The sequence below is a fragment of the Myotis lucifugus genome, unplaced genomic scaffold, assembly GCF_000147115.1.
Source record: "Myotis lucifugus unplaced genomic scaffold, Myoluc2.0 scaffold_69, whole genome shotgun sequence".
NCBI classification, from domain to species: Eukaryota; Metazoa; Chordata; class Mammalia; order Chiroptera; family Vespertilionidae; genus Myotis; species Myotis lucifugus.
The window spans coordinates 3,322,635-3,341,738 of record NW_005871117.1 but is presented as its reverse complement, the minus strand read 5'-3'; the positions used below and the strand labels follow the sequence as shown (position 1 = coordinate 3,341,738).

Genomic DNA, 19,104 nt, shown 5'->3' with positions numbered 1-19,104 from the left:
TTGCCCTTACTGCAGACCTTTGGGATTTAAGGGTTGATTTTTATTTCATTTTTGAAAAAATAAGGCTGCATGTGAGCTTTTTATGAGGCGTCTAGTGTTTTATTTTAGGAGCTAATACAACAAAAGATTTATCTCTTGGAGTTGGAGATCAGTAATTCATTCAGGCATTTATGATATTTTGTCCCCTCTCTGTGAACAGGAGAAAAGACCAAAATGTTAAAGGAATTGAAGTTTCCCTTCTGATCCAAGTGATCTCTAGTTGGTATTCTGATTGTGTGCTCGTAGATGGCAAAGAGTTTTAGAGCTGGGGAAGTACCAGTAGTCTTAGAGATGGGGAGCTCAAACCTGTGCGGGTAATTGCTTGAAGTCTCAGGGCTGGGCAGCCTTCTGCCATTGCTTAATGCAGTTTGTAAGATTTTATTCTACTGCCCAGTCTCTTCTTTCCAGAAACATCTTTGAGTAGGAAGAGTAGGATGGGGAGGTGTTCATGGAAAAAAGGGAGAGTAGGTTGGGCAGTGAAAGAGAGGGGATCCTTAGTCCCATATTTACAGTTTTCAAGACGCTGTGATTGCCGGACTTTACTTTCCTACCACAGTTCCTCTTGATTGTCTGTAAAAGGAACTCAGTGGTTCTTAGTACTATTCTGTGTTACTTAGTTCTAACTTGAAATTAAATTTCAGGACTGTTTCAGTTCCTGGGAATGTATGTAAGAAGGAGTTCTTTTAGGTTGTTCCTCCACCTCTTGGTATGTGGGAGGAGTGCCAAGGCACTGTGGTTTTTCATTTAAAACATGAACTCATAAGAGTTTTACAGTAAAAGGGACCGTGGTGGGAGGGGACCAGCTGTTGCTAAAGCTGTGTGACTAGATCTGGCCGTTTTTACACCCACTCTTAAAAAAAAGAACCAAAGAACTCAGAGAAGAGATCATGGGAGACCTCTCTCTTTCCCAAATCTGAGATTTTACAGAGACGATACTCAAATGAAGATGCCCTTTTTTCTCTTCTGTGTCATACCCAGATTGTATCCTGGATACTTAGATTTACATGACAAGGTCTAACTGAAGGCTTTGGGTACACAGTATGGTTGACCACAAGGGTTATGATTATTTCCATCCTTTATAAATATATCTTTTTAAAAATATATTTTTATTGATTTCAGAGAGGAAGGGAGAAGGAGAGATAGAAACATCAATGATGAGAGAGAATCATTGATTGGCTGCCTCCTTCATGCCCCCCACTGGGGACTGAGCCCATAAACCTTCAGTCTGCAGGCAGATGCTCTATCCACTGAGCCAAACCAGCTAGGGTTATAAATATATCTTAACAGTGACTTACAGTCCCAATTGTTCAGTGAATTTGCTTATATCACATCCAGTGTTAACATACTTACGTTGCTTATGACAGAATTCTGTCGATCCCACAATAAACACTGCCCTTCAAAAGAAATATGTATGAGATTCTGGGAGATTTGAATATTTGTTCCCACAGACATTTTTGTTTTTAATAGCTATGGCATTAAAATGTATTGTGTTTAAAATGATGATTTAAAATTTGCCCTATCCTAGAAAGAATTTAAGGTAGTCCTTTTAGTGACTGTTTTAAATCTCTAAAATTGTCTAAAATCCACGCTACTAAAAACTTTGGTAACTAATTGAAATCCCCACTTTAAAAATGCAGCTTCATTCTAAATTTGCCATTGATTCTTTTTAGGGGGAAATGAGCATCTCTTAATTTTAATTAAAAAATTTTTTTTTATTGATTTCAGGGAGGAAGGGAGAGGGAGAGAGATAGAAACATCAGTGATGAGAGAGAATTATTGATCGGCTGCCTCGCTGCTTCCTGCATGCCTTCTACTGGGGATCAAGCCCTAAACTCGGGCATGTGCCCTGACTGAAAATGGAACTGTGACCTCCTGGTTCATAGGTTGATGCTCAACCACTGAGCCACACCTGCCAGGCTTAACTTTAACTTCTTGATGTCATATCTCCCAGTGAGGAGAAAATTACTCACTTCCTGAGAATTAGAGTCTTTGCTTGAAGTGTGGTAGCCATTCACACTTTATTAGGGAGGGGAAAAAAGCAATGATATTTTAGGATAATAGAGCAAGTCCAATTTTTTCCATTGTGTTTGAAATCATTTTTGGGCAATGGAGAATAAAAGCAGTCATTCAGGTTAGTGCGAGTTATTAATTTGCTTCTAGAGCTTATTTCCTGGGCAGTACTAACCAAAGTCAAAATCGACACGGCAAAGATTGCTGAGTGTTAGAGAAGGTTAGTAGATTCTTTGGCAACTCTCTTTGTTAAAAGAAAAAAAGCCTTGAGCTTCATGTAATAGAAAATAATGACATTTGATGTTGATGAACCTGACATCAAATTGGCTTTCTAGGACAGAAGAGCCCTGTTTCTCAATTTGTAAAATTAAATTACATTTAAATTTGAGGTTCTGTGAAGTAATGAGGGAAAAATGCCTCCAACAACCTAGCATGCAGGAAATGCTCAGTTAAAGTATTTGCTAACTAGTAGCCTTTAAATGCTAGGATAGACACTAAAAAGTTTTTCTGAACATTGTTTTCTCTTGAATTTAGATTTTTGAAATGTAATAAATAATATTTTCACTGAAAATAGGTGGAGAAATGGTTATTAATAGACTTTAAATTAATTATTTTTACATGGATGCAATATCTCTTCAGAGTGTGCACATACTTTCTAGGTGAGAGCTTGTGAATTTTTTAAAAAAATCTGTCTCTAGACGAAGTCCTATAACTTGTGTTAGACACGAAAGGCTAACTCTAAGGTCAGGAGATGCCTGAAATACTCTTTGAAAAGATATTGATTTGGGCCACACTAATTTGGAATTAAGCTAACTTTGTCTTACTCTTGAAGGCAGGTTTGCTGCACAGGTGAAAGTAGAACGAGATAGAGGAGAAGCAGGCATTTAAACCATTTGAGAAGCAAAGCACTTTAAAAATGCCACCTGTCTACGTGTATTAATCACAAATGGATATTTTGAAACAGATATTTTGAAACAGATCCACTCTGCCTCTTATTGGTAGATAGCTACCATAATTCCATATAACTTGATAATAAAACAAATTTATTTTCATTTTTTTCAGTAATTTAGTTCACTGCTCTGTAGTTATGGCTGAGAATTTGTTCTTAGAGCCAATGTTGCATCAGGAGAACAATCTGTATCTGTTTCGATGGGGGAAGGGGGTAATCCAAAGCTGAGAGCCCTATAATTTGAATGGGCATTTAGGAAAAGCTGAGATCAGGCTCCTGACCCTTTAAGCCAGTGGTTCTCAACCTTGGCTGCACATTAGAATCACCTGGGAATCTTTTTAAAATCCTGATTTCTAGGCCTCATCCTCCGGAAATTCTGTTTCTTTGTTATGGGGTGGGACCACAACATTAGTAACAAAGAAACAGAATTTCCAGAGGATGAGGCCCAGAAATCAGGATTTTAAAAAGATTCCAGGTGACTCTAACGTGCAGCCAAGGTTGAGAACCACTGCTGTAAGCCTTTGAGTGCGCCCAGCTCTTATTTGTGCTAGTGCCTGGTCTTGTTTGAATTGGAAGTGGGGGTGGGGAGATGCTCCTGGTGCCCCCGTGTGGAAAACAGGTGGTACAACACCTTTAAGAACACAAGTTTTGCAGGACTGAAAATTGAAGTTAGGGATATGGGGTATTGCCTAGAATTTCAGAGGTTAACTCTGTGGGTTGGTGAATGAACGAAAGGGAGATAGGCTGTCTTTTAAAGTGTAAGAGACTTGAGAGATGGTTAGTCTGTCAATTGTGAGGATGGATACATGGGTATTGGTTATATTGTTCTGTGCATTTTTCTATATTTTAAAAACGTTATTAAAGTATATGTGTATTTTTAAGTGACTAGTCTGTTGTTTCACCTTCTCATGCTATGTCCTGGGAGATCTTATGCTAATTTTGTTAGTCATTGTGAATCGTGTTGTAAATATCCGTCGAGACCCACTTATTTCATCCTGCCTTTCTTCCAGGTCAGGGATGTAAGGGAGCGAAGGATGAGGAGTGGCAGGGAAGGCCGGAAAAATGCTTCTTTCTTGCATTACATTTAGTGATTTATTTGTGGAATTAAACTAAATTGCTTGATTAACAATTTTCATTTATTTTCCAACCAGTAATTCCAATTATTTTAGATTAACTTAATATAGTAAAACATTATCCAGTATGTGTGTATTTCAAAACAAGATGTAGAAGGACTGTGATTTGTGGCACCACATGCTAATGAAGCTTCCCCTGAGCTGAGCGGGAGGGCCTGGCAGAGCTGCAGTAGGTGAATGTTGACTAGTGGAAAGGCTGATACCGAGGCATGTGGCAACAGGGCTTTTCCTGCTGCAGACATTAAGCATTTTTTGGCTTGAGCTGTCTTACCAGTTTTCACAGTTTAGCACTAGGGAGGTCAGCAAACAATAGAATTAACGGAAGAGTTGCATGCAAGATGCTGCATTTTGACAGAAATAAGCGTTATGGTGTGATGAGAATATTTTTAAGGCTTTGTAGGATTACCTTACCTCTAGTGTCTGTTAATGCTGTCACTTCTCTGTCTTACCTTGTGCCATGGTGTCTCAATTTTTGCAAATGAAATAATTGTGGTATTTCTCTTCGAAAGGACACTGAAGCCATGAAGAGAGCATTGGCCTCCATAGATTCCAAACTGAACCAGGCCAAAGGTTGGCTTCGTGATCCCAGTGCCTCCGCAGGTAACCCTCTGGTTGTACTTTTCAAGTAGATGCAAGAAAAAGCTAAAAACCAAGCAGACAAAAGACAGTAATCTTCCGAGACTCTCATAATCCTGAGATAACTACTGCAACATTTAGGGGCATATACCATTCAATTAGTTTTGACTAATTGAAGCGTTACTAGGTCTTAGAAGGATGGAGGACATAAACTAATCAACTGTTATCATGGGGAATAAACCGAGCTGAACTGGGCATTCTTCACAAAATTCTTGATTCACCACTTCCCTGAATCAGAAAGGTAATTATTTTGAATAAAAGCTCTTCTCTTCTTATTCCCTTAGGGCATATTTCCGTTTATGTCAACAAAGTACTTAATTAAGCAGATTAAATAATGATGCCAATAAGAATTGGAAACCAAAGTTAGCTTATATAACGATAAGCCCCAAATAGTTTATTGAGCTAGGCTTTATGGATTTTCTCATCTAATATTTATTCAGTTTTAGATAAACATTTGAATGAATGTGAAAAGCCTACTGGAGGTTGGAGGTGCTGAGTACAGTTAAATGGTTAGAGCCTATTTTCATCATCCATATTCTTACCACAAGCTGCTTTTTATCTCCAGATGGCTATGGTGCCAAGGATCTTTTTCAGCAGGATCTGTGGTTGTAGGGCACTGCTTGGCTATTAGCTATCAGATGTATTGTCTTCTGTTCATCTTGTCGTTTGAAAGCATCTGTTCTTTCATGAATGAAATGACTTGTAAAGCATCCTCTCTAAATAATTAATGTGTTAACAATGTAGATATTGAATCTCTCTTTATTTTAGGGGATGCTGGTGAGCAGGCCATCAGGCAGATCTTAGATGAAGCTGGAAAAGTTGGTGAACTCTGTGCAGGCAAAGAACGTAGAGAGATCCTGGGAACCTGCAAGATGCTAGGGCAGATGACTGACCAAGTGGCTGACCTCCGAGCCAGGTACAGTTCTTCCGCTCTTACCAGAGCAGTAGTCGGTCATAGATAGTATCTCACTCCTGACGGATGACTCAGAAGCAAGTCTGTTAATTTTACTGTGTTGTCTTTGGCTAATAAACAAAATGGTCATCATACTCTATTAATTCTTTGGAGAGTGACGTGAACTTTTCCTTCTTTAGCTTGGTCATTTCTAGGCTCTTTTGAGTTTCTGTTTCATCATTATTCGTTTGGTTTCTTAATTCTTTCACCCAGCTCAAGTCTTGGCTTTTAGAACTTTTCCTCCTATAAATTAAATATATATGCTTTGCTATTAAGAAAACTCAGTATAATATGTATGGGTTTTTTGGGGGGAACTCATATATAGAGTTAATGAAGTTCTAAAAGATCCTAATTGTTATGGAATTTTATAGTATGGACATTGGGAAAAAATTAAGTAACATGAGAAACTAGTATAGATGAAGTTTAATTTTGCTTCAAGAATGTCATGAAATATCTTTTTAAAAAATATCTGTTAATGATTTCAGAGAGGAAGGGAGAGGGAGAGAGAGATAGAAGCATGAATGTCCCTCACTGGAGATTGAGCCCCAAACCCAGGCATATGCCCTGACCGGGAATCAAACCATGACCTCCTGGTTCATAGGTCAGCTTGTCATGAAATATCTTGAGATAATTGGAATATGCAGGGTTGCCATACAAACAGGCCTCAGAAACACTCTTTGACATATTGCACATCATTACACCCGATCTCAAATATATTAACATAATAGACTTAAGAATACAGTTCTTAAAGGAGTAGTTCTTAACCTTTTTATGGACCAACATCATTTTTATAGTCCAATGAAAGCCATTAATCTCTACCTAAAAAGTGCATGTAAACAATATTACATATACTTTCCAGAGGTTCACTGATCCAGTGTGGCCTGGAAGCTCCGGGGCTTCAGGTTAAGAGCCTCTACCTTGAAGGGGGTGGGGGAAGAAACAGCACGAATAAATGGTATCATTGAACTCAGTGAGCCTTTTTCTCCTGCTGCGAAGCAGTCTCCCCTGTCACGAGCATGACAAGAACTTCACAAAAAGGACAAAAAGAAGTTCTGTCCCCATTCGGAGAAATGCCAGAGCTTTTGATGAGATTCTGGCTCTTCTGATTTCTCACTGTTGGCTCTTTTGTCTGCAGCCTTTCACAGTGTGGTAGACAGTTTTCACTTGGAATTCTCAAGTACTCAGTCGTATGTGCTCAGAGAAAGATGAATTTGAGCAAGAGAATGAGATAATTACTCATGGGATCAACCATTAATCTGTTATGGGCCCAATTCACAGTGGAGCCTACAATATCCTTTCATGATGAAAGACTAGAAAGCTATCTCCCTGTCATTCTTTCTTAAATATGCCTCACTATTTAACATTTTAATGGCTGAAGCTCAGTAAGTTTCCTCATTGATATTCTCTGATTCTGTCACCTAGGGCTTCTAGTTGGTAAGAATATATTTTCCCCCCATGGGGACTCAATATACTTTTATTTATTTATTTTTGTTAATCCTCACCTGAGCATATTTTTCCATTGATTTTTAAAGAGAGTGGAAGGGAGGGGAAGAGACAGAGAGAGAGAGAAACACCGATCTGAAAGAGACACATCATTTGGTTGCCTCCCACAGGAGCCCCGACCAGGGCCGGGGATCAAGCCTGCAACCGATGTACATGTCCTTGACATCGAACCCACCCTTCAGTCTGTGGGCCGACGCTCTATCCACTGAGCCAAACCGGCTAGGCTAACCTTTTAATTTTTAATGAAAAAAACGATATAACCCATAAGTATTTTTACTTTTTCAAAGTTGGACTCATACCAAAAAGGTTCCTCATCGTAAATTACTGGATTTAAAGAAAAAAAGCAAATCATGACCAGTATATTCCTAAAAGTCTTGCACTCCTCTGCCATGTAAAGGGAAGCATCACTTATAAATACAAGTAAAAGGTATAAATACCTTTTATATACCTTGCAATAAATACTGAGTTTATACTTAAAGTATAGATATACATGGAAATAAGATAAATTTATAAAGTGGGTAGAAAAATGAGTGGTGGATTCATACTATTATTAAAGGAAGCAAATATGTTTTGGATTTTATCCTAAAATCAGAAACTCAGGTTAGGACAACAAATCATCCCATTCTACCAAATGACAAATTTGTGACACTAACACTGAGCTTACCAGTCTGGGTAGATTACAAAATCTGAGCTGGTAAAAAGAGGGAAAGTTTTACTGTGTTATGAGTTGGAAAGTGTCTACCAAGGGAAAAGAAGTTTCTACAACTCAAATAATTTTTTTTGGTAGTAGTACCATATCACTTCTTAGGAAAATAGCAAAATTAGTTCTTTAGAAATTTGATGGGAAACAGTGGTTTCTCATCACCATGTACTTTTTTCCCTCAGTACTAACTATTTTTAATATTTATATATTGCATAGGAGTGGAAGGCAGATATTCAAGATTATCATTAGGTTCATTATAATAATAACTAGTGGCCTGGTGCACGAAATTCATGCACGGGGTTGGGGGGATGTGGTGTCCCTCAGCCCGGCCTGCACCCTCTCCAATCTGGGACCACTCGGGGGATGTCCGACTGCCGATTTAGGACATCCCTCTCTCAATCCAGGACCTCTGGCTCCTAACCGCTCACCTGCCTGCCTGCCTGATTGCCCCTAACCACGCTGCCTGCCGGCCTGCTCGCCCCCAGCTGCCCCGCCCCCCTGCCGGCCTGCTCGCCCCCAACTATCACCCCCGCCAGCCTGATCACCCCCAACTGCCCTCTCCTTCTGGCCTGATCGCTCCTAACCACCTCTGCCTCAGCCCCACCACCATGGCTTTGTCCGGAAGGATGTCCAGAAGGTCTCCCGGTCTAATTAGCATATTACCCTTTTATTAGTATAGATAGAGGCCTGGTGCACGGGTGGGGGCCAGCTGGTTTACCCTGAAGGGGGTCCTGGATCAGGGTGGGGGTCCCCTTGGGGGGCAGGGCTGGCCTGGGCGAGGGGCCTGGGGCGGTTTGCAGGCTGGCCACGCCCCCATTGGAGTGAGGGGGGGTCCCCCCTGGGGGATGTGGCCAGCCTGGGTGAGGGGCTGAGGGCTGTTTTCAGGCTGGCCACACACCCTTCAGGGTGGGGGTCCCCACTACGGGGCATGGCCAGGCTGGGCAAGGGGCTGAGGGCCGTTTGGGGGTGGTTTGCAGGCCGGCCAAGCCCCGGCTTTGTCTGGAAGGACGACCGGAAGGTCTTCAGAAGGTCTCCTGGTCTAATTAGCATATTACTCTTTTATTAGTATAGATGACAATTCAATAATATTAATAGTTATATATGTGTATTGCTCTATTACCAGAATGTTTTCAAATATGTTTTTTTGCTTGAAGCTACTTTGTTTGATAAGCAGGGCACCCCTCATTTTATAAGTTAGAAAACTAAAGCCCTAGAAGGTTACACATCACAAACACGGTTCCACAGGTACCAGGAAGCAGAATGTGAACACAGTTCTGTTTGGCCCCAGGGATGGTGTGCTCTCAGTAACACTACGCATGCTGCCTCCGGAAACAGTTTCAATGTGTGCTTGCCCATAAATAAGACAATCTAATGCGCTGTTTATTTCTAAAGCACACATTACTATGGTAACAAAACCCTCCATAGCAATAAGATCGCAGGCACATTTTCCCCCTGAAGTTTAGAGTTGATTATGTAATCCCCACCAAGAGGAGAATCATTACTATCAAAATCTGCAGGCCTGGTCTTTAAAATGGTTATGCCGCTCCATAAAGCTAATGTGTATTTTTAAAAACAAAGGAGAAAGTAGATGGTTTGGGTGTTTTGTTTATCTCTGTATTTTCTTGGGCTGTCTCAGACTTACTGAAGAAAAGGAAAAAGACAAGCGTGTTAGCAGAAATGACATGTCCTGTGTCTTTACTGACATTTTGCTGTTAAGTATCGGAGAGGGTGCAATGACAGCATCTGTCTGTTTTGAGTAGAGGACAAGGAGCCTCGCCCGTGGCCATGCAGAAAGCCCAGCAGGTGTCTCAGGGTCTGGACGTGCTCACAGCCAAAGTGGAGAATGCAGCCCGCAAACTGGAGGCCATGACAAACTCAAAGCAGAGCATTGCCAAGAAGATCGATGCTGCCCAGGTAGTAGTGACGATTTTTAAGAGGGTGGGAGATAAAAGAGAAAGAAATGTACCGTAAATATCCTCTGTCTACCGCTCCCTTCTCCCCTCCCTCCCTCTCTCTCAGTTACTGTGGGTGGATAATGGATGTTTGTAAGTGATGATTAATTTCCAGCAGTTACCAATGATAACACCTCTCCTACTAACACAGGTTTAGACTAATATTTATGTATATTTTGATAAACATCTTAATTTTGAATACTTCAATTAGTTAATAGTAAGCAGTCCGAATACCAAGAGAATCCCAGTTCCTGGTATAGATGACAGTGTATTAAAACTGTTCCTCTCAGAATCCGCAGCTGTATTTGGTCACAGCAATGTTAAGGGTTAAGGTTTTCTGATACTACTGTACTGTAAAAAGTTTGCATTGCATAGAGAAACACAAATGTTTGAGAAACCGAAGAATTAATAAGGTGTGACTAATTCAAAGATGAGATAAAGCTTGTAAGGATATTTTATTCTAATGGCAAAGGGAAAAATTATTTTTTAAAAGATGAGGATTGATTTGATTTTACCTGAGCGAGGAGTGTGTGTAAAACAATTATGATCAGCATTTCAAAAACCATTCCTGGTTGCCTTGTCATTGCTTGTGAAATGTTTCTGACGGCCTTGCTCAGGGTGCCATGATGTGGCTTTTGAGTGGGCCACAGTGCGCTGCTTTTCCATGTCTCTGTGTGTAGAACTGGCTGGCAGATCCAAACGGTGGACCAGAAGGAGAAGAACAGATTCGAGGGGCTTTGGCTGAAGCTCGAAAAATAGCAGACTTATGTGATGATCCTAAAGAGAGAGATGACATTCTACGTTCTCTTGGAGAAATCGCTGCTCTGACTTCTAAATTAGCAGACTTACGGAGACAGTATGTATTTAGTTGTTTAAGTTGCCCCTTTATCTCTCTCCTTTCCCCCTAAGCACATACACGATGCTCTTCACTGTGCTCTCATTGATTCTGTGTTATGTGACTAAGTTAGATATTACTCTGTTTTTGCATGGACACTATTGAAGTTTAATGACTTATTGCTGATCACATAGTTTTAAATTAATTAATGATGGTAAGAACTCCTTTTTTGAGATCTATATTTTCCATTTTTAAGGTAGGACTTTTTCTGCTAGATAGTGTTTGTGACATATCTGTTTCCTGGGTATATTAATTATTGTATGTAGCTATGGAAATTAATTTTTGTATGTAGCTATGAAAAGTTTCCTGGGGTGAGAGGAGAATGGGGGGAGGAGTATGAAGATATTTTCTTCCTTCCTGAGAAATGTTGTTTCTTAAGTAGCAGTTACAAGAGATCCTTAAATACAGCTTCTCTTAAAGGCTTTCATGGCATCTACTTTTTTAAAAAAAAAGTTAGTTTAAAAATATATATTTTTATTGATTTTATAGAGAGAGGAAGGAAGAGGAAATGGGAGAAACATTGATGTGACAGAAATATTGATCAGCTGCCTCCTGCATGCCCCCTCCTGGGGATAGGTCTGAAACCCAGGCATGTGCCCTGACTGGGAATCGAACCAGTTACCTTTTGGTGCCTGGGACTATGCCCAAGCAACTGAGCCACCTAGCCAGGGCAATGGCACCCACTTTAATTATATAAGAAGAAGTGTTGCTTTTTTCCTTTTAATAGATGTTTTACTCTCTTAAAAATAAAACCTGTAGCACATGCTAAAAAAACAGATTCAGCATCAGAAGTATAAGTTGCTTCTTTCCTATGTCAGCCCTCCAGCCACTTCCCTAGGGATAACCATAGTCAAGTATCTTGTGAGATTCTGTTTTTCATGTTGCATTTCCTGCTCTTCCCTGGGAGCGTGCCTAACCCTTTTCCAGTGAGAGATGCTTTAGCATTCTCTCAAGTCTCACACTAACTAAGGGGGCACTGTTGGTTGAGAAAGCAGACTCTTGCCTAGGATCATGAGGTAGGAAGTGGGTGGGAGCAGGGTAGACATACTTTAGGCAGGAGGTTGTGATAGAGATCAATTGAGGTAACAGCTGAAATTTGATTGTATATCAAGCCCAGTCATTTGAGGATCTCTTCTTTAGGCCCAAGTTTTGAATTATTTAGGTTAGGAAAATGCACAATTTGACATTTGTAAAGTATAATGTCTATATAGTTAGGTCAATGATCATTAAAATTAGCCCATTGTTATAGTCTGTTTACATTCATTAGATTTTAAAATATTCAAAATTGGAGACTCTATTCTTAGCACCCTAACACAAGTCCATATACATACATAACAGGCACTCATTAGTGTTTCTTAATAATAAGGAAAGAATTAACGGTAATGGTGATACAACAGATCTATTACTATGTCATACATATCATACATATATATATACATATACATATACATATACATACACACATACACATACATCAACGTGCCTTTATAGGTAATTCGGTATAGCCTATTGCTCCTAGGCTACAAGAGTGTACAGCATATTACTATACAAAACAACATGAGATTAAATTAAGCACAAGAGTAAATGATACGATCAAGAGATGCAGTAAATATGATATGTATGAGGCTGCTGCCAGCGAAACAAGGCATACTGTTTTATAGCAAACTTTTTTTAATGCTTTTTTTTTAAAACTACTACTAGTTCTATAACTACTTCAACTACTACTACACAACAAGTATGGATACTTGGGCCCACCTAGTTCCTCAGGGAACTAGTATTTTCAGAGATGACAGGCTGAAGGGATAGCTAACGCAGTGACGCAGTGACGACTGATTGAGCTCAGCTTACCAATGGGTGTTCTTCATTGAGCTAAACTGATCCAAACTTATATTTATTGTCTTAACTGGGACAAAACTATCTGAATTTAGATGATTAATGTCTTATTTAAGGGCCAAATAGATAAACTACTCTTCTTTCAAACCAAGTTCATAATTATTAGCAATTTGACATCTCATTAGCATTTGTATCAGCAATTACATCATCGCAATGTAAATAGTGTCTGTGTGGGACAGAAAGGCTGTTTTTTCTCTGCAGGGGGAAAGGAGATTCCCCAGAGGCCCGAGCATTGGCCAAGCAGGTGGCCACTGCCCTGCAGAACTTGCAGTCCAAAACCAATAGGACTGTGGCCAATAGCAGACCCGCCAAAGCAGCGGTCCACCTTGAGGGCAAGATTGAGCAAGCACAGCGGTGGATTGATAATCCCACAGTGGACGACCGAGGAGTCGGTAAGGCCATCAGTGCACTTAACCATCTTCAGACTGGGCTCAGTGAAAATAGGCAAGTTGTTGATAGAGATCCTGTATCATCTGTAATTAAGTGCAGAAGGGCTTCTTAGCCACTGGTGAGTGAGTCATTCTACAGTAACTCCATTTCCAATGTAGCTGATAAGATGTCTGTGATTTAATCAAGAAGCATTAGTGAATAAGTAATTTTGCTATGGGCAAATAGAAAGGTCCTCAGATTGGGAGTGCAGTTTTGAACTAATTATTTTCAGTCTATGTATACTTCCATTTTATCGTGTTTCTGTTACAAGAGTCCTTAGAAAGTACCCAGTTAAATATAATTTTTGAAAATAGTAATAGACACTTAACTACCAAGGTTATTTTCAGTTAGGAGGGCTTCTTTATCATATAGTCACTAGTGGAATTAATAACCTGAAATTTTCACTTCTGGGAGATTTTAGGAATGGATTTATAAGAATTTAGGTCATATTATGACAACAAGCGCTGCTGAAGCTGAAAGAGCTGTTTACTTCATTTGCTGTATTCATTGGATAAAAAGATAAATTTTTAAATTGGCGATTCCCAGTGTTGGGGAATCAGGCAGATATATAATTTATTGGTGAAAGAATAAATTGGTTAATAGCAAACTTTCTGAATGACAATCTGGTATTATGTGTTAAGAGCTTCAAAAAAGTTCTTACCCATTGACTCAGCAATCGGACTTCTAGGAATTTAATTAGAGGTGTTTCTAAGGAGTTACATTCAAGAATGTATATAAACAGAGTAAATAATAAGTAAATGGCCAACTAATTATGGTTAGTATTATAAAATATTACATAGATTTTAGATCATGATTTTTGAAGAATATTTAATGATGTGGACAATGCTCATCTATATATATAAAAGCCTAAGTGACTGTTAATGACCAAACGACTGGAACGACCGGAATGACCAGATGACTGGCCAGTAGCTTTGACGTGCACTGACCCAGACCTTGCTTCTGGGGCCTTGAAAGCCCTGAATCTAGTTCACCCACACCCTATACCCAGACAGGAGGAAAGTGGGAGGAGGGAGCCCAATTCCTCACGGAATCGGCCGTTGGTTAGCTTGCTGCTGAGGCCAACCTCCCATGGTCCCTCCCCCTGGCAGGCCAGCCCTCCTGATCAGCCCCAATCACCAGCCAGGTGGAGGGACCTACCCGTGCACAAATTCGTGCACTGGGCCTCTAGTGCTAAATAAAAAGAAGTAGCGAATAAAAGTTAATGTATAGTATGACTTCTGTTTTGTAAAGGAGAAATGTATGTGAAATGTGTATGTGCAGAGGAACATGCAATGCATTAAAAACACCAGATGGATATGTTCAAATATCTCAATCTGTGAGTGATGGATTATGAGTGGTTTAACTATTAGTTATACTTTTCTGTACTTCCCCAATTTTTTCTATTTTTAGAGGGGAAAACTCAATAAATATTATTATTAAAAAATAAACAACTTACCAGATGGCACTGCAGTTGCCCTCTCCGTCTGTGAGTTTCAGTGTTTTCCTCTCGGTCCAGGTCAGGCTGCCATCCGAGGGCTCGTGGCCGAAGGGCATCGTCTGGCTAATGTCATGATGGGGCCGTATCGCCAAGATCTTCTTGCAAAGTGTGACAGAGTGGACCAGCTGACCGCCCAGCTGGCTGACCTGGCTGCCAGAGGGGAAGGGGAAAGTCCCCAGGCGAGAGCGCTGGCATCTCAGCTCCAAGACTCCTTAAAGGTAGAACTCAGGAACACAAAGCATTCCCTTTCTTAGGCTTACTTACTGAAAAACGAGGGAAGGAGACTTTTTAAAAATATATACTTCTTTAGTCTAGGGAAAGTGAAAAGAGTGTGACCAAGGAAGTAAGGAAATTCAGAGCCTATTAGGAAATAGCTCACCAGTTGCTTCACGCAGTGGCAGTATCGTAGCTAATGAGGTATATCTGAGGCGCCATTATTGCTCATTAAAAAGCTCACCAGTGGGTGACAGCAACTAAAGTTGTGTTTACCGTTTTACTCAGTTGAGAGCTATTTTGTGATATTTGCTTTATCCATGTGACACTTGTACTTTTCAGTCAATATTTATCTTCAAAGGGACTCCTTTTTTAAACAAGTAAGTTTATTTAAAAGAAAACTTTCTAATAATCTTGAAATTGTGAGCTTGATGAGCTACTTATATTTTCTCTAATATTCTTTTTTAAAAATATGTTTTTATTGATTTTAGAGAGAGTAAAAGGAAGAGGGAAAGAAAGAGAGAGAGAAACATCGATGAAAGAGAAACATCTCTTGGCTGCCTCCTGCACACCCCCTACTGGGGATCCAGCCCACAACCTGGGCATGTGCCCTGAGAGGGAATTGAACCAGTGACCTCTTGGTGCATGAAACAACACTCAATCCACTAAGCCACACTGGCCAGGCTTCTCTAATATTCTTTAAAAGAAACACATAATTATTAAAATAAAAATATTATTTTATACCACCCACCTTGAGAAACTGGGGTGATTGAGACTCTTTGGGTAAATATAGAAAACTTAGATTGAACTGAGTGTGATAACTGTGAATATAGAAAACTTAGATTGGACTGAGTGTGATAACTGTGTGAAAAGAGCATTTGATGACTTCTGAGAATTCTGTTCTTTAGAAATGAAATGTATAAAAATATTCCCATTCTCGATTTCTTTCCTCTTAATGTAAGAAAATGCTTAGAAATTTGACGATTTCTTTCCTCTTAATGTAAGAAAATGCTTAGAAATTTGACAGGCCCCTGCAGCGTTGGGAATGGTGAGGAATTCTCTCTCTCCCAGGCCTTTGGGCTCAACCCCATCATTCTCAGTACCATTTCTTAGAGGCCACCAAGAAAGGAAGTAAGATTTCTTGATTGGGTAGAACAGTCTCTAGGGAACTGTGGGCCAAGTTTTACCTCTTCTACTACACACTAATTGTTTAGAAGGCAGGATTCATATCTTATACCTGTTTCATGCTAGCTCAGTATAGTTGATACCCAACAGCTGTTTATTGAATAAAAGACCAAATTAATAAATGAATGAATATGTCAGTGAAGTGAAGACATTGGCAGATGTGCTTTTTAGATATTTTTGGAAATTTTAATTTGTAAATAATGTTTTTAAGGATCTGAAAGCCCAGATGCAGGAGGCCATGACTCAGGAGGTGTCAGATGTTTTCAGCGATACCACAACTCCCATCAAGCTGTTGGCTGTGGCGCCCAATAGGGAAGAGGTGAGTATCTAAAGTCTTCCATTTCTTCTGTTGCTCAACCACACACACACAACCACACACACACACACACACACACTTATTTATTAATGATTTGTTTATAAAGGTAAAATGTGTTTATATTGTACATCAGGTTGGGGTACTGTGGGTGAAGGCTGGAAGGATAGAAGAGGGAAGGTCCTGCCACCTCTTCTTTCAGTCACCAAGTGTATCAGTTAAGAATGTCTTTAGGACATGTCTTTAGTTGTTAGTAGTAGAAAACCTGACCATCAGAGATGCAAACAAATGGGTTTTATTTTCATCACATAAAAAGAGGCATGCAGGTAGGTAGCATTGGTATTGATTCAGCAGCTTGACACCATGAAAGCTGGCATCTCTGTGATTTTCTTGGGTCTTTTCTTCATGGTGTGAGATTGCTGTTGCAACCCTAGTCATCATGTTCAAGGCAAGTAAGAAATGAGGGATGGGCCAAAACCGGTTTGGCTCAGTGGATAGAGCGTCGGCCTGCAGACTGAACGGTCCCAGGTTCGATTCCGGTCAAGGGCATGTACCTGGGTTGCGGGCACATCCCCAGTGGGAGATGTGCAGGAGGCAGCTGATCGATGTTTCTCTCTCATCGATGTTTCTAACTCTCTATCTCTCTCCCTTCCTCTCTGTAAAAAATCAATAAAATATATTTAAAAAAAAAAAAGAAATGAGGGATGGGAGTACTCCTGTCACAACCACCCCTCTCTTAAGGTGCTCTGTTCTCAACACAGAAATCAGGGTGACCTTTTAAATCATTTGATGTCATTCTTCTACTCAAATCCTTCTGATGACTCCTACCTGACCCAGAATGAAGCCAAAGTCCTTAGAACAGTTAAGTCGGTGATGTGCTGGTAGACTAGTTTTGCAGGAAAAATCCCCCAAAACAAAAAGCTCTGATTTGTAATGTTTGTTGTTTCCATGATGTAAATACTCCCATCATGGCTGTTGCAATGTGAAGTCACGGAAGGCACAGTTGGGAAGAGATGGGCACATGGTCCTGGTGAGCTGGCGTGAGCCTCAGCACCCCACTGCATCTGGTCCCCCTTCTACTCTGACCTTAGGTGGTACCACTCTTCTGCCTCATGCTCTTCTGTCGACATTGAGCTCCTTGCATTGTATTCCAGTATTCCTTGTTTATGTTTACATGTTCTAGCTTTGGGGCCTTTGTATTTGTCCTCTCATCTTCCTACATAGATCACTATCTGGTACACGTATTATTCATTCGTTATTTTCAGCTTTCCTCTGGGTCATCACCTACAATGGCAACCCCACGTCCACTCCTGGGGATTTCCTAATCTTCATATCCCACTTTTCCCCTTAGTGTTTATCAGCATTTGACATATTTACCTTATTTTTTGTTCGTCTATCTCCCTCACGTTAGCATGAAATTCCATATGGGCAGGGAATGTGTTTTGTTATTACTTTATTCCCAGTCTTAGAACAATGCATGGCACAGAGTTGGGAACGAATGACTGACTTATTGACTGACTGAATGAATGAAGTAAAGGCTGTCCTAGGAATCTTCCAGGAGACTTTTGCTTATGTCTCATTGGCTAGAACTCTGTCACATGGCTACCCCAGATGCAAAGGAATCTAGGAAAGCAAGTATTTGGTTCTAGCATCTAGTATTAGCAGCAAAGGAAAAGGGGTTAGGTCAGGCACCCAAGACAATGCAGAACTGGTGGGTGAAGGTTTGTGTTACTATTTGTTAATGACCCCCATTTTTTTCTCCAGGCTAGGTTACTGGACGTTTATAGAGCTCATGGTCCCCTCAGGCTGGGATGATTTATTATTATTTTTATTTCAGACATCTCTGAGTTTTATGCTAGTAGATCTAACTGCTGTGCCTGCTGGTCCTCTCCACCTAGATGTTTCATAGGTACCTTAGCACGTTATCCTTCTGTTCTCTCTCTCTCGGAAATTTGTGAGTCACCATTGACTGTTTCCTCCCCATCATCTTCCCACATCAGTAAATTAAGACAAGCTATTTTGATTTCACAAGTATTTCTTGAATCCTTTCCATTTTCCACTCATGTTGCCACAGCTCTAGTTCTGAACCTTGTCCCCTGCTGCTGTATGGCTGGCTGCTCAGCTCTGGTTGGTCTTCCTTGAATCAGTCACTAGGCCACCAATAAAATAAAAATACAGATCTGACCCTGATATTTTCCTGCTTAAACCCTCAGTGGACCTTCCCTTTCACAGAGGAGAAAGCCAGAGCACTATGATCTATATACCGATTTTCTACCAACCCCTGCCTCACAGACCATGCCCCAGCAATGCCTGATTGCTTATAATTTCCTGAATACTCTGTCCTTTCTTCCTTCCATGTCTTTGTTCTTTCTATCTCTCTGCCTAATTATCTTCTTTCTTATTGTTTTTCAGTTAATTCCTATTTATCTTTGATCCCATTATTCTTTACTTCATGGATAGATTAAATGCCTTTCCTTTTACTTCCATGATATCAGTGCTTAGCTTTATTATTACTGCACATGGCACACTCTATTATGAATATCTGCTTATGGGCCTTTTTTACCCCACTGGAATGTGAGCTACTTGAGATGCAGAAATTTTGTTTTATTCGTCTTTGTATCTTCAGCACCTACCCCAGTGTCTGGCACATAGTATGTGCTGGGTAAATTTTGATTGAGTGACAAGAACAGCAAGTGAAGCAGTCAGTTTAATCAGAGGGAGCAGCAGACATGGGCTGGGGTCGAGATGATCAACCAACGTTGGCAGAAGCCCTGTAGATCTAGGGTGTGGGAGACCAGCCA

General features: G+C 40.3%; 1 protein-coding gene across 1 annotated transcript in view; it reads left to right on the top strand.

Annotated features, from left to right (window-relative positions):
* VCL (vinculin) overlaps positions 1-19,104 on the top strand; it is a 110,471-nt gene that overhangs the window by 73,372 nt on the left and 17,995 nt on the right. Inside the window, exons 7-13 of the mRNA XM_006090237.3 lie at positions 4,641-4,731; positions 5,536-5,683; positions 9,686-9,839; positions 10,558-10,733; positions 12,867-13,057; positions 14,611-14,810; positions 16,202-16,309. Coding sequence (XP_006090299.1) covers positions 4,641-4,731; positions 5,536-5,683; positions 9,686-9,839; positions 10,558-10,733; positions 12,867-13,057; positions 14,611-14,810; positions 16,202-16,309 — 1,068 coding nt within the window. The remainder of the gene's footprint in view (positions 1-4,640; positions 4,732-5,535; positions 5,684-9,685; positions 9,840-10,557; positions 10,734-12,866; positions 13,058-14,610; positions 14,811-16,201; positions 16,310-19,104) is intronic.